Source organism: Pygoscelis adeliae, unplaced genomic scaffold (assembly GCF_000699105.1).
Source record: "Pygoscelis adeliae isolate BGI_AS28 unplaced genomic scaffold, ASM69910v1 Scaffold261, whole genome shotgun sequence".
Classification (NCBI taxonomy): domain Eukaryota; kingdom Metazoa; phylum Chordata; class Aves; order Sphenisciformes; family Spheniscidae; genus Pygoscelis; species Pygoscelis adeliae.
In genome coordinates this window covers 729,450-743,314 of record NW_008824115.1, presented here as the reverse complement: position 1 = coordinate 743,314, position 13,865 = coordinate 729,450, and the positions used below count along the sequence as shown (strand labels likewise).

The 13,865-nt window shown below is 42.2% G+C and overlaps 1 protein-coding gene across 1 annotated transcript in view; it reads right to left on the bottom strand.

Moving 5' to 3' along the window:
- Positions 1 to 13,865, bottom strand: part of NOX3 (NADPH oxidase 3) — a 45,495-nt gene that overhangs the window by 1,276 nt on the left and 30,354 nt on the right. Inside the window, 3 exon segments of the mRNA XM_009334289.1 lie at positions 2,212 to 2,336; positions 5,626 to 5,772; positions 13,795 to 13,865. The exon segment at positions 13,795 to 13,865 is cut by the window's right edge and continues 35 nt beyond it. Of these exon segments, the coding sequence (XP_009332564.1) occupies positions 2,212 to 2,336; positions 5,626 to 5,772; positions 13,795 to 13,865 (343 nt within the window).

The following is a 13,865-nucleotide window of genomic DNA, read 5'->3' as shown; positions in this document are numbered from 1 at the left end:
CTCTCCATCCCTTCATCCCCCAGCCTGTATTGATACCGGGGGTTGCCCCGACCGAGGTGCAGGGCCTTGCACCTGGCCTTGTTGAACCTCATGAGGTTCACACGGGCCCACTTCTTGAGCTTGTCCAGGTCCCTCTGGATGGCATCCCATCCCTCTGGCGTGTCAACCACACCACCCAGCTTGGTGTCATCTGCAAACTTGCTGAGGGTGCACTTGATCCCACTGCCTATGTCATTGATGAAGATATTAAACAGTACCGGTCCCAATATGGACCCCTGCGGGACGCCATTCATCACTCGTCTCCATCTGGACATTGAGCCGTTGACCACTACCCTCTGGATGCCACCATCTAACCAATTCCTCACCCACCGGACAGTCCACCCATCAAATCCATACCTCTCCAGTTCAGAGAGCAGGATGTTGTGGGGGACCGTATCAAAGGCCTTACAGAGGTCCAGATAGACAACATCTGTAGCCCTTCCCGTGTCCACTGGTGTAGTCACTCCATCACTGATGTAGTCACTCCATCAATAGGTAGTTCTTATAAAATAAGAACATGACCAGTGTAACGAAGAATTGTGTTCATAAGCGCACAAGTCTGTTACAGGGAGCTGGAAACCTGGTTACTTGCTGCAAAGTGCCTAAAAGTGTTTGCTTCTAAGTACACAGCACATATTGCTTTAAAACATATATATATGTACACACAGATACACACACATGCTGTGCTCCTGGGAAAGCTCAATCTACGTAAACGCAGTGCAAGTGACAAGTGACAGCATGAGTTTCAAAAAGTTTGCTCCTGTAAATGATATGATTTGGGTGCCCAAGCCACAGTCCCCAGAAGTAGTGCCCATATTGCTCTGGTGTTCGACTGCACTACGTTTAACCTGGAGTGGTATATTCCTGCTAATCCGCTAAAGGACACTGTTGCAGCCAAGGGAAAGTCCATGGACCTAAGTGCAGGGACCCAAAATTTAGTCAGTTGTTCCATCACACAATAGAAACCCTTGAGTTTCTTTGCCTCTTGAACCTTCTGTAACTCAGAGCAAGAAAATGTAGGATTTTTTTTTCTCATAAGGAATGCTTATTTCATGCAAAGTTTTCTTTAAAAGGTTCAACATTGATCATAAACATGGGCATCTAGGTTCAGAAGCAAATACAGATTTTTCTGTCACTTTAGCATTGGCTTTCTAAGGAAATACCACAAGATCAATATAGAAAGTTAATGCCCATCTCCTTCCCTGAGCGTCAGAAAACCAGATTTTTCTCAGTTGTACTTAACAAAAGCAACAAAAAATAATGTTCCAACTATAACAGCTCTGTTTATGCAGTAGAATCCCTATAAAAGGTCTTTCAATAATCATATTTTCTACTCTTGGCCTTTTTCTATTTTTAATCTTTCGTATTTCCTGATTGTATTTATTTTGACCTCCATCAAGTGGTTTCTTTATTACTGTTATTTTTGCAACTTTATGGTATTCTTGTAGCTTACTGTATTCTCTTTGATCTCCTCCCTTTCAGCTTTTTCTTGGGTCTTTTTCATCTTTAAAGAAAGTTTTCTTCTTTTTGTATCTCTGTCTCCAAGTGCAAGCCTTTATTTTTGCATTAGCAGGTAAATGTTTGGAAATCATAGAGAGTCACAAAGATGCTGGAATTTTCTACTGCTGAACACAAAATATTTCAAATTCTTGCTTCAAAGGCTTTCAGGAACAAAGAAGCTTTTCTCAGACCACTAGCAAATCTACCAAGTTCAAATGAACTGTCTTTGCCAGCAGAGATGAACTAATAACAGAACGGCATAGTCTTGCAAGAGTAGCCAAATATGTTAGGGGAACAAACATATCCTTGACATCATAAGAAAAAAATCACAGTTTATCTCTTTAATAACCATCTTCAAGGGAAATTAATGCTACTTTGTCCTTTGTGCAGAACAGTAATTGGATTGTGTGTTTCAATTATATCTGGACAAAGGCCAGGATATTGAAATACTTCTAAATATTAGATTTTCTTGTCCAAAAATTAGATTGTATTGGCATTCTTTTTCCGAGATTTCTTCATTAAAAGCTTCATTAAGCATAAATCTTCTTTCCACACAGCAAAAAAACTGAATTATTTTAAAAGGGTCATTTAGAAAGGTTTGCCCTCCCCTTCTCCCACTGTTTATGCTGGGAGAAGAGTTACCTAACAAGGTTAGAAGCCAACCTGCCTTACCTAGGATGGTTTTCGGCTAGTTGCTTGAACTCATTGTCCCAGTTTGGCCTTCCATAGCAGGTCTTCTGTCTCAAACCAGTAATTACATCCATCTTGTCATCATAATGTAGGGCTATGTGAGTAGCCTAAAGGCAAATTTACAAGATAATAATTTTAGAGTCAACAATGTATACTCCAAGTAAGAGCAGAAAGCAATAATGTTGTTTTGCGGTGAAAGACAGAAGCATTAATGAGGGAAGGGAAACTGTGTAATTATCAAATGGAAGGAGGAGAGGAGAGAGGAGAGGGGAGGGGAGGGGAGGGGAGGGGAGAGGAGAGGAGGCGAAAAGAATCAAACAGCTGTAGCTGTACAGCTGAAGTGTTGGGCTGTGTAATTATCAAAGGGAAGGAGGAGAGGAGAGGGGAGAGGAGAGGAGAGGAGAGGAGAGGAGACGAGAGAGGAGTAGTCAAGAGTTCACAAAATGACTAGAAGTGTAAAAAGCACTTCCAAAAGTTCCTGAGACCTCAAAGGAGTTCAGCTTCTTGAGATGAAATGTTTGAAATGGGTTGGGATTAAATACCTGTCTTTACTGGCCTGGGCCTAAGTGCCTCAGTCACTTTTACAGGCAGGTCTTAGACTCCTAAACCTCTTCTCAGCCTTTGAATATCTCACCCTACACTTCCTTCATTGCAGATCCTGAAGTGGCAGTCACCATTCTAAAGGCCGAGCTAGAGTTTAGGAAAAGGAACAAAGTGTACTGTAGCAGAGTTTGACAATAAATATTAGCAATATTACATGCACCTTAAGTAAGTCCAGAGCATTCTGCTGCTGATGGAAAAGACAGTGGATGTACCAGCTCTGGAGGGGTAAAACCCTGGGTGGCTTGACTCTTCTCCTCAGGTGGAGGCAAGTGCAGAAAGTGGATCAGCTCAGGTGAAGCACTGAACTAAGCAAGCTGCACAGCTCCTAGTGCCAAGAAAAGAAATCCTGATTTTCATGGGCATTTACTGTCTCTCAGCTCCTATGCTATGCCCGTTACCATGCTGTCTGAGTAGTTCCCAGGTGCATTTAAAAGCAAAACCACCGTCTCTCCTAATTGTGCTGCTATTGTGTAGGAGTAATATGCTTGTTTTCACTACAGACTATCATCATTACTGTCACTGTCAACAAATTACCAGAGGAAAGCTAAGTTAAAAAATGGGCTTTGCATTTAGTTCAGGCCCTAGCGTGAACTAGGTATCATTATCATCTCTTGCAGAAGTGGTTGCCGAAACTTAGATCCATTTCCTGGGAATATTGTATATTTCTTGTGCTAATGAGTCTTCCATGTAGCTTAACAACTCAATTATTCTGGTCAAGCACAGTTGTCGCAAGAGGTCATGTTTCTAAAGGGTTCTTGTTAGTTTGGGCCAATGTCACGGAGGACTTGGAATAGTCTAAGAAAGAACTTAAAGTGTTTGGTAGGAGTGGGAGGTGGGGAACTGCAAGATTTTTTAATTGTTTACAGCAAAATTATGCCACTGAGCAGATGGGCTATTTCTGTTCACATTAAGTGAAACTTTTCCAGGATTTTTGGTGTTAGCCCTTGCTATAGCTCACAGCATTTAAGTTGCCTAGGAATGTCAGGGGCATTGCAAGAAGCAATAGGCTGAAACATCGATTTCTTGTCCAAGCAGAGGCAGACATGTGCCATGTCTGTTTGACCATTTGATGCCAACATGGAATCTACAAAGAGCTCGAAGCATTGAACAAAAGTTACGTCTGAGGAGTAAACACCTGCCAGTTGTGGAGGGTGCACTTGAAGTTGTAAATTGCCCATCCTGCTTGGGTTCAGCTTCAACCGACTACTGGTCATCTATAGGGTGAGTCAGGGAGGGAATGGGGAGAATGTTGGTTTTGTTGTTTGCTAAGGGGGAAGTAAAGTAAAGCATCATCCAAATATTACTGGTGTTGAAGCTCAAATTTTGAGGAGTGATGGACTGGAATTTACTAAAGATAAGTAAGACCTATAAGATGAGGGAGCTTTGTGGATGTCTGAAGAAGGTGGAGCTGTTACCCAGCACAGTTCCCTGGGCTTGGTCAGATTAGGAGAAGCAGTCACTGAAAAGCATTCCGCTTTCCCCACAGCCCTTTAGAGGTGGGATGCTGGGGGACTCCAGGAGCAAGAGTGGTACCAGCGTAGATGGGGAGGCAGCACAGCTTCAGGGATGCTCCTGTGTCACCTAACTGGCAGCACAGGTTAACGAGGCAGTGCTGAGAGGAGACTGGACGACGGGGTTTGAAGAAGAAGAAGAAGAAGAAGGAGGAGGTACTTGGGAAAAGTGCAGGGCACACGAGTGAAGAGAGTCCGACATCCCAGCAAGAATGGTTGTCTCCCTACCTGACTTCTGGCCTGATATTTGCCCAAGAGGGAAGTGGGATGATGACAGCTGAGAGATGAGGACAACTTTGTGTTTTGTTAGGTTCCTCAATAGCTTCTTTCAAAACACGTTTTAGGTAATACCCTGTGATACTGCTGATGCACAGTGGTGGTTTCTATGACTGCCATATACTTCACGGTGGGAGCAGATTTTTCTGAATACAGCTTTATGCACATACCTCATTACTTGACAGAAGCCCTAAGGAAAGCAGAAAGAAACAATGCTTTTTGTGGCAGCAGAGGCAGGAAGGGAAAAGGTCTATGAAATCTATTTTTTTAATCTCTACTAGACAGTCCTTCATTCAACAGTGACAGCAGGAAATAAAACAGTAGAGCAACGACTTTCCTGTGAGAGTTTTTCTGGCAGGTGCCTAACAGATCGCAGTGTTATCTGAGTGGTCCATTAAAAATAGGAGGGAGAGAAAATCAACTCATCTGGGTCTGGGTAAAGACTAAAGAAGTTGAATAAAATTGACCCAGTCTAAGGATTAAGTGCCTTGAGTTGGGATGATCCAATGAAATTGTAAGATGGCAAATCTGAAATCAACCAGACAAAACATACTTTCAAACGACATGAATTAGTCCATAGAGTTTGTTGCCAAAATGTTCTAAGCACAGCAGGGTTCAAAAGTGTACTGGACATATATGTGAACAACAAAAATTATACTAAATAATAAGAGTAAACAAAACCAAGACCTTTTATACAACCCTCTGTTTCAAAGACGTGGACAAAATGTCCCTTCACAAGCTCCTGAAAGGCTCTTTGCACTTTTCTGCAAAACACCTGGTAATCAGCGCTGCCCAAGCCAAGATATAGGACTGGAAGGATCACTGGCTTGATTTCTCCATTCCTGTTTTCCTAAATGTGAGATGGAAACAGACGGCTTGCTGTCTTTATATTTACAGTTCTTTGTCTCTCTGCTTCATCCATCATTATTCAGCTGTTCCCGTTCCATATGTTACCATACTGGAAAAGCAAGGTACATTAACTCAGACTCGTGAGTTTCATTATTACCTGACTTTCGTCCCAGCCAGTAAGAAATATATGGTAACTTAGAAAATCATTTTTCCCTTTTTCAGCCATTTTTGTTTCCAAATGGAACAGAAGATCAGCAAACCACTCAAATGCTGATGGGTCTCGACAAATCCAGTAAAAATAAACCTGTCAGATAAAAGTAGAGACTTAACAAGAAGCAAACTTTCAATAAAACTTCCTAATGATTGGCTGAACTCATTAACCACATAGTGTGTGACTCTTTGCCACTGTAAATTTAAACATAATTACACATCATTTTGATGATGTAGTTTCTATCTTTTAAAGATTTCATTTTCTTCTTAAACATTGAGTGAATATATTAATGTGTTAGTGAAGATAGGCAATGTACAAGTTTCCCATCCCCCTGCCAGTGCATCTCAACTTTGACTTATAATACTTAACCCTGCATTTCTTGCAAACAACTTGATTATTCTTTGAAATTTTGGATTTATTTTCAGTTATGTTTAAAATGGAATTTCGGCTTCATTCAGCACTGAAGCAAGGAATTCCTGTTTCTCAAGACCTTATGCCATAGGTTAACAGTTGATGTGGTCAAAAGATACAGCTATGTTCTTCAAGTCCAATACCCTGTATAAAACAGGCTACAGAACACCCCTAGAAAAACGTGAAACTAATTTTAAAGTTGCTGAAGGGGCAAAATGAACCACTATCCCATGATTGGTTTTCTAGTGGTTGAAAACCTCCTCTCTGTGAAAACTGTACACAGTTTTTCTCATCCAGATTTCTCTAGCTTCATCTTCCGTATGCTGGATCTTGTTTTAGTTTTCTATTGGATTGGAGAGTCTGTTATTAAAGTTTTGTTCCTCAGGTAGAAATTAGAGGCTGGGATCAAGTCATCCTATAATCCTCTCTATGGTAAACCAAATATTCCTGGGATCTGTCACTGAGAGGCTAATTTTCCATCCTTTAATCGTTCCTATGGCTTATTTCTGTCTGTTCCTCCTCTACTGCAGTCAGTCACAAACAGAACAGAGAGTTTGCTTAAAAAAAAAAAAGCTAATTTATTAGGATCTTGGCATAGGGTGATGCTTGCGTAGGGAATAAAATCTTTCGAACGAGATGGTTAGTCACTGTCCATATGATGACGAGAGTTTCTATTTCAAGAGTCCTTGCTGTGGCATCTTCAGCTGGATCAGGTGAGACTCCCCAAACCCCTTTTTCTGCTCAGTTCCTATAGCCAGCTGGCCCAGGGACCGTTGTGACCACTCCAGCATGTGCATGATCTATTGTGATCTATTGTCTTAACTACATACAAAGCATCTTCATACTTCGGCCACAACAACCCCATGCAGCGCTACAGGCTTGGGGAAGAGTGGCTGGAAAGCTGCCTGGCGGAAAAGGACCTGGGGGTGTTGGTCAACAGCCGGCTGAACATGAGCCGGCAGTGTGCCCAGGTGGCCAAGAAGGCCAACGGCATCCTGGCCTGTATCAGAAATAGTGTGGCCAGCAGGAGCAAGGAAGTGATAGTGCCCCTGTACTCGGCACTGGTGAGGCCGCACCTCGAATACTGTGTTCAGTTTTGGGCCCCTCACTACAAGAAGGACGTTGAGGTGCTGGAACGTGTCCAGAGAAGGGCAACGAGGCTGGTGAGGGGTCTGGAGCACAAGTCTTATGAGGAGCGGCTGAGGGAGCTGGGGTTGTTTAGCCTGGAGAAAAGGAGGCTGAGGGGAGACCTCATCACTCTCTACAACTACCTGAAAGGAGGCTGTAGCGAGGTGAGTGTCGGTCTCTTCTCCCAAGAAACAAGTGATAGGACAAGAGGAAATGGCCTCAAGTTGCACCAGGGGAGGTTTAGATTGGATGTAAGGAAAAATGTCTTTACTGAAAGAGTGGTTAAACATTGGACCAGGCTGCCCAGGGAAGTGGTTGAGTCACCATCCCTGGAAGTATTTAAAAAACGGGTAGATGAGGCGCTTAGGGACATGGTTTAGTGGGCATGGTGGTGTTGGGTTGACGGTTGGACTCGATGATCTTGGAGGTCTCTTCCAACCTTAACGATTCTATGATTCTATGATTCTATGATTCTAACTAATTAACTATGTATAAAAGACTGTCCTGTGTGACCACTTCTGCAGGAACAGTTTCTGCTGACCATTTGCAAATGTCTTATCCGTGTACAAGTTAATCAATTTTGCAGCAGGAACCGCCTGCGGAGTCTCAGAACTGGTGAGATTCCCCTCCCAGGATCTTAATCAACGCACTGAGACATACAGTTGGCCTAGGCAGAGCAGGAGCTGCCTTAGGCAGTCTTCAGGACAGTTGGAAATTCCCACCTGGAAACTTCCTCCACCAATGCTGAGCTGTGAAGGGGGTTGGGGGTACAGCCCATCCCCTGGTTTCAGCTCAGCCCCTTGTCTCGAGCCGGTCCAGCTGTGTGGATGACTAGAGTGGGAGTTCCCGCACCACCCAGGGGATGAATGTCTGAAGTTCCCTGGGTGTCTGCCCAGGCACTGCCTTGATGCCTGGCTGAACTGCAATTATAAGACAAATCTGACTGCAATTCTTATAACTCGAGTTCTGTAGCTCTTGCCGCACAATCCATCATTACTTTTGAACAGAGGGCACCAGACCTTGAATGGGCCTCTGTGGGCAATGTAATTTTGAGTGTAATTATTTTTATAGTGCCTCCGAAGAAATAATTTACAAACATGGAGGAAGCCTAAAAATACACAATTTCAGATGAAAAAGGAACGGCATTGAGGACAATGTATAAGCTTATAACAAAGGGATGGTTGGAACGTGTTTTATTGTGACTGTGATTTTTATTTTGTTGCAAAATCCCTTAATTTCCTCCAACCCATCTCTCTTTGTGCTCACCAGCCCCTCTGTCTTTTATTATACCTCAATATCAAAGGTAATCTGGAAGGTCTGTCCCCAAGGCAATCATTGCGGGAGCTCTGATGATTTGGAAATTGTAGCCCTTTTCCATAGGATCAATGAGATAAAGATGCATATTAGACACCTCTGAAGTGAAAAATCAGAGGAGAAACCAGAAAGCTATAAAGAGATTTCCCGAAGATTTAATATACTAGGTTGTCAGACTTCTGGTAAGGTGGTGAGAGAAAAATGTGGTAACACCATGCTTCACTGGAGATTTGGTGAAAGAGACTAACAGTAATTTGAGATGTTTCCTAGACTTGAGTGTACTGTAAGGGACCATCTGTGGTTTCTGTAAGAAATATAAATGAAGTATGATCCCAGGAAACAGAGATAAAGCATTCAGGGTTAAGTGGGGTATTTTTACAGCCTAGGAATAGGACTCTCTGCAGAACTTTAGTACCAACCATCTTGGCTGTTTGCTTTTTCCCCTTCTGTTTCAATGTTTTGCCTTAAATATAACTTCATTGCTTTACAGGAGGGTTGTTGCTGATTTACACTGGCATTGGTTATGAGGAAAAAGCAAGCCCACTGACTTTACAGCATTTCATTTTTGTGACCAAGAGCAGCATTATTTTAAATTACAGAAACTGGACAAGATTTATAGCCTTAACCTTTTTGTAGTTTTTTGTGTCTGAATCCTGAAGTCCCTGCTTGTTCCACATCCTCAGCACCTCAAAAATCAGGCCACTGAGTGCTGTCAGTCTGTATCACACCGTGGCTGTTGATTTGTAGTGAGAAATCTCTTCCCCCAGCCTCTGCTTGATCATCTTATTTCTCAAGTCTTTTCAGCAGTTCATTTTATGGAAATGTATATTTAGTACACGTGTGTGGAGAGGAGGCATGTGCTTCTAAATGAATAATGAATTGTGCATGGTGTGGCAACTGGGAGCATGTTGGCAGGACTGGGAGCCAAGCACATTCAGGGAAGGAGGAAGAAAAGCTAGCCGATGACTTGAGATGACGTGGTCTTGCAAATGGGGGACTGGTTTCCAGAATATCAGGCTATGGAGCTTGAAGGAGTGCTTTTAGCTGGTTGCAGACCTAGCTGGCGTGGTAACAGCCAGTCCAACTAAATTGAGTCAAGCCACCTCTGGCACAGTCCTCTCGAGAAAGGATATAGCTTTCTGAAGCTGCAGAAATTCCTTAAACTCATCCCTGGTGCAGTTCCACTGAAGCGGTATCCATTGCACTGCCTCTAATTTTCACATGTTAGAGGTGGAAAGCATTTGGTAATGAAGAAAGACTGTCATTATAAGAAGTATTTTTGGTTACGATTATAATCTTAGAAAGAAAAGGGATAGTGAAGAAGGATGACCTATGGGTAAAAGGTCTCCTTTCAAAGAGGACTTCTAGTATAATATGTTAAAATAAATGGTGTTTACAAAGAAGTCTTCCTTTCTTTACACTGACTGCCCATAGCATAGCACAACATATTACATGTGTAATTAAAATACAATAAATGCACAGTAAAATTAATCCTTATTAAAGCTGTAGAATAAAGCCAGCATCAGTCCATTTCTATAATTAAACAATTATTCTGAATCCTATATTTTTTTCTTGTAAGCCTCATACTATTAACTGACTGCAATTACTTAGGACCCTTAAAAATCTGTTTTAGATTTATATTTCATTAGTCTCCACCCACCCTACCCCTATCGACTACATTCATCAGCTTGATGGCTTGCCCAAGTAAACTGTCTTAAATTTTCCAAGTGCTCTTTTTGCAAATTGAGTTAGATGCAGTATTGCTATTAATCAGATCTGTAATGCAGGATTTTGAGTAGTCAGTTAATTCTGTAATACTCTGCTCCCTTACAATGCATGCATATTTATCATTCAGTTTCCCACATCCTGAGTTTTGTACAACAGACAAGAGCAAGAGCTCCGATACCTCTTTCCTGTAAGGTGAAAGAACATACTTTGTAAATCAGCTTCCATCATGTGGAAAGTCAATAATTATCTGTTGATGACCATCCATCTGTTTCTCCCTGCTCACTGAAGACAGAGGTGGAGCTGCAGCTCTGGGCAAAGCCAGCTTTTCACCAAAGGGGTGTAAAAGGTGATGAAGCAGGGGATGCCCAGGGAGGCACCTTCATCCCTGACTCTTGCTGCTCCCTCTTAGACGTGATTAGTCCCTGCAAAAACCTCTTACACCTGCAGCTGGGCACCTCCCTGCAAAACCCTAGTCCTTCCTGCTCCTGAGTATATCACACCACCTGTGGGCTGTAGCGTACCAAAAAATATCAGAGATCTTCCTCAGCCTGATTAACTGGTCCAGTGGGCCACTAGAGGTAAGGCGCAGCAGTGCCTGCAGCCCGGGGCATGCGGGGGACTGGGGTTTGGCAGCCTGCACGAGGCACTGACTTAGAGCTAGGGTGGCAGCAAGCAGCCTTTCATATAAATGCAGGACAAGGCTGGAATTCTTACCCTTAAATTTGAAGCAAGAGGCCTAAACTGTTCTCAAACACAGCTCAGAAAGATGGTTACGTTTGACAGCAAAAAGAGCCCAGGTTTTTAGGTCTTCGGGAGAAGATATTTTGCAGAGAAGGCTGTGGGCTGGGGTAGAGCTCGAAGCAGAAGGTTACCTCAGGCAGGGACAGTCAGTCTCAAAGCAAATGGAAGAGGGTGTTTTTGTTTTCCTCACTGTGTATAGCTGAACTTACTGCCACAACTTGCCATGGCTGTCAAAGGTCTGCATGGGTTCAGAAAGCAATTAGACAAATTCATGGAAGAAAAATCTACTAAGGGATATTAAACACAGAGATGCAGCTCTTGTATCGAGACATTACTGAACTGCAAGTTGCTTAAAGGCGAGAAGGTGTCCGCTAAAGACATATCGCCATAGGATGTTGTGGTCTGTATACTTTTCCCTAGGCGTTCATGAACAGCCACTGTTGGGAGACAGGACATTGGGCTGGATGGATCTTTGGTGACACTCAGTAGGACCTTTCTTACGTCCTTATGTAGGGTAAAAGAGAAAGTGGATGTTTGCTAATATTATCATCTGATGGATCAGTACAATTTTATCCATTTCAGCAGCAATTGATCTGAAAAATGAGACCACTAATATGAAAAAAAGATCATTTTATGCATAACTAAAGCCAATGGAAACTTTCTAGCCATGACTAGTAGTAGGGCCCTTCCTCATCGCAAAAAATTATAGGGAAATGAAGGCTCTAAGGCTATTTAATTGTGAAGAATCAATTAGGTAAATGTGTACTCCTTTTGATTTGCTGGGTTTTTTAAATTATACAGCTGCAGACATTATGGAAGCTATGAGTATTTATATCTCAACCGTATGTGGGCAACACTAAGAAATATTAGTTCAATAAGCGTAATGATAGCTGTACTCAAATCAAAATGAAGTTGTTAAAAAAAGAAAAACCTCTTATTTATTTCCTTAATAGACATTTCTATGGTACTCATCATGGCAGAAAGAGAGTGCTGAATACTTTGAGGAAGATTAAATTATTTGTAATTATACCACAAGTGGAAGCTTTTAACCAATGGAAAAAAAATGTGGAGCTGCCCTGAGATTAATCGTTCTCACTAAGATGACTGCTAAATTTTTTAAGCAACGCTGTGAACTTCCCCAGCACCTTTCATCCAGGCTTTCAAAATATTTTACAAACACCGGTGGAGTTTAGCCTCATAACGCCTGTGAAAAATAAGCATCACTATTCCCACTGCACCAGTAAGGAAGCCAAGATATAGAGAAAGGACATATAGAAATCACGATACTTTTGTATTTCACAGGAATTCAGAAAAACTGAACTCTGTAGCAGAAAACCATGGCAGAAGGCACCATGCACTTATCTTTGCAGGCACACTTACCCAAGATTCAACCTAAGCTATGGATAAACGCCCTGAGATATACTGTACTCTCAATGCATAGTTAAATTCTGTTCTTTTCCCCTTATGATAACAACAGCAATGAAAATAATAACAATTTTACTTGTATACATACAGAGTATACATAGTATACATATGTAACGTGTATATACATATACGTAGCTCTCCTTCCAGCGGAAAAGATAATTCTGGTACAATGGTAGTGTTTGCAAATACACTTCTCCTCACATCTAGCACATATTTTCATTTTTATTTCCCTCCCTTCTCAGTGCTCTTTCTGCCTCAAAGATCCCTCCTGGCGATTTGAACCTGTCCTCAACTCCTCAGTTACTAAAATCCCAGATGCTTTTTCAGTGGCAGCTTGTCATTAAGATGCCAGTTTTAACGCTCTTTCATTTAAAAAGATCAGCCCCTTGGTCCTGCAATCAGCTCCATATGTACTGACCCTCTCAGCGACCTGTCCACTCCGATGCAATTTCAACATCTGTCCTTAAATGTGAAATGTTGAACAGTTCCTGATTCAGCTTTTACATTGGAAAATGAGCTAAAAGAAGCTCTAAGGTCCACAAGCTACCACTTGCCATGATGGATAGGGAAGAGAATGTTTAATGCTGATTTTTTTCTCTGTTACCTTCTTATCCCTCACCCTACTTCACCCATTATCTCTTCTTCACCTATGCTCCCTCAGTGCTGCCTCACATATCCTTAGCAGAAGATGTATAACAGGTTAGCAGATCAAGAGTGTGTTAACTTAATTGGTGCCTTCCATGCCTCACAGACCCCAGCATATTTTTTCAACAAAATAATTAAAGTGGTTTGAGGCAGTAATATGCATCTTGATATATGCACCTCATCCAGAGCTTAAATGCCTTTTTCTATTCCTTCTGCGCTGGCTAATATCCTGATTTTGCAAGGTGAGAAAAGCAGCTAATGGTTGCTGAATGCAGCACTCTGGCCCAGGACACGCAGCCAAAGGGCACTCAGGAAACCTGCAGCTGGACAAGGAACAAGTGCTGCCCTTCGCTTCTGTCCGAGACGACCTTGCTTTTTTTTTTTTTTTTGTAGGAAAGAGGACAAATTTCTCCTCTAGCTCTCTAACTATCTGTCTAGCTATGAAAGACATTCCACGTTTATATCCAGTTGCTATTGAAAATTGATTCTTCAGCTTTTACTAAAAACACTGTGGCTAGGGATACCTTCTTTCTCTGGAAATGACAGTGAATTCAAGAGACTCCACCCCACAACAGCTCCTGAGGCAGCTGCAAAGCAAGTGACTGCTTCTGAGCGGGAGTTAAAGCACTCAAGTGAGTCTCTAGCTCTGAATTGTCTCTCTAACCTGGCAAAATAGGCTCATCTGTGGAGCTTTCGGATGGAGCGATAAACTTTCCCACCTACCTTCTCCAGCGCCAGTACTGTGTTAGGGTTGCAGCATTTGTACCAAACAGATTTTAAAATAGAGGCAAACG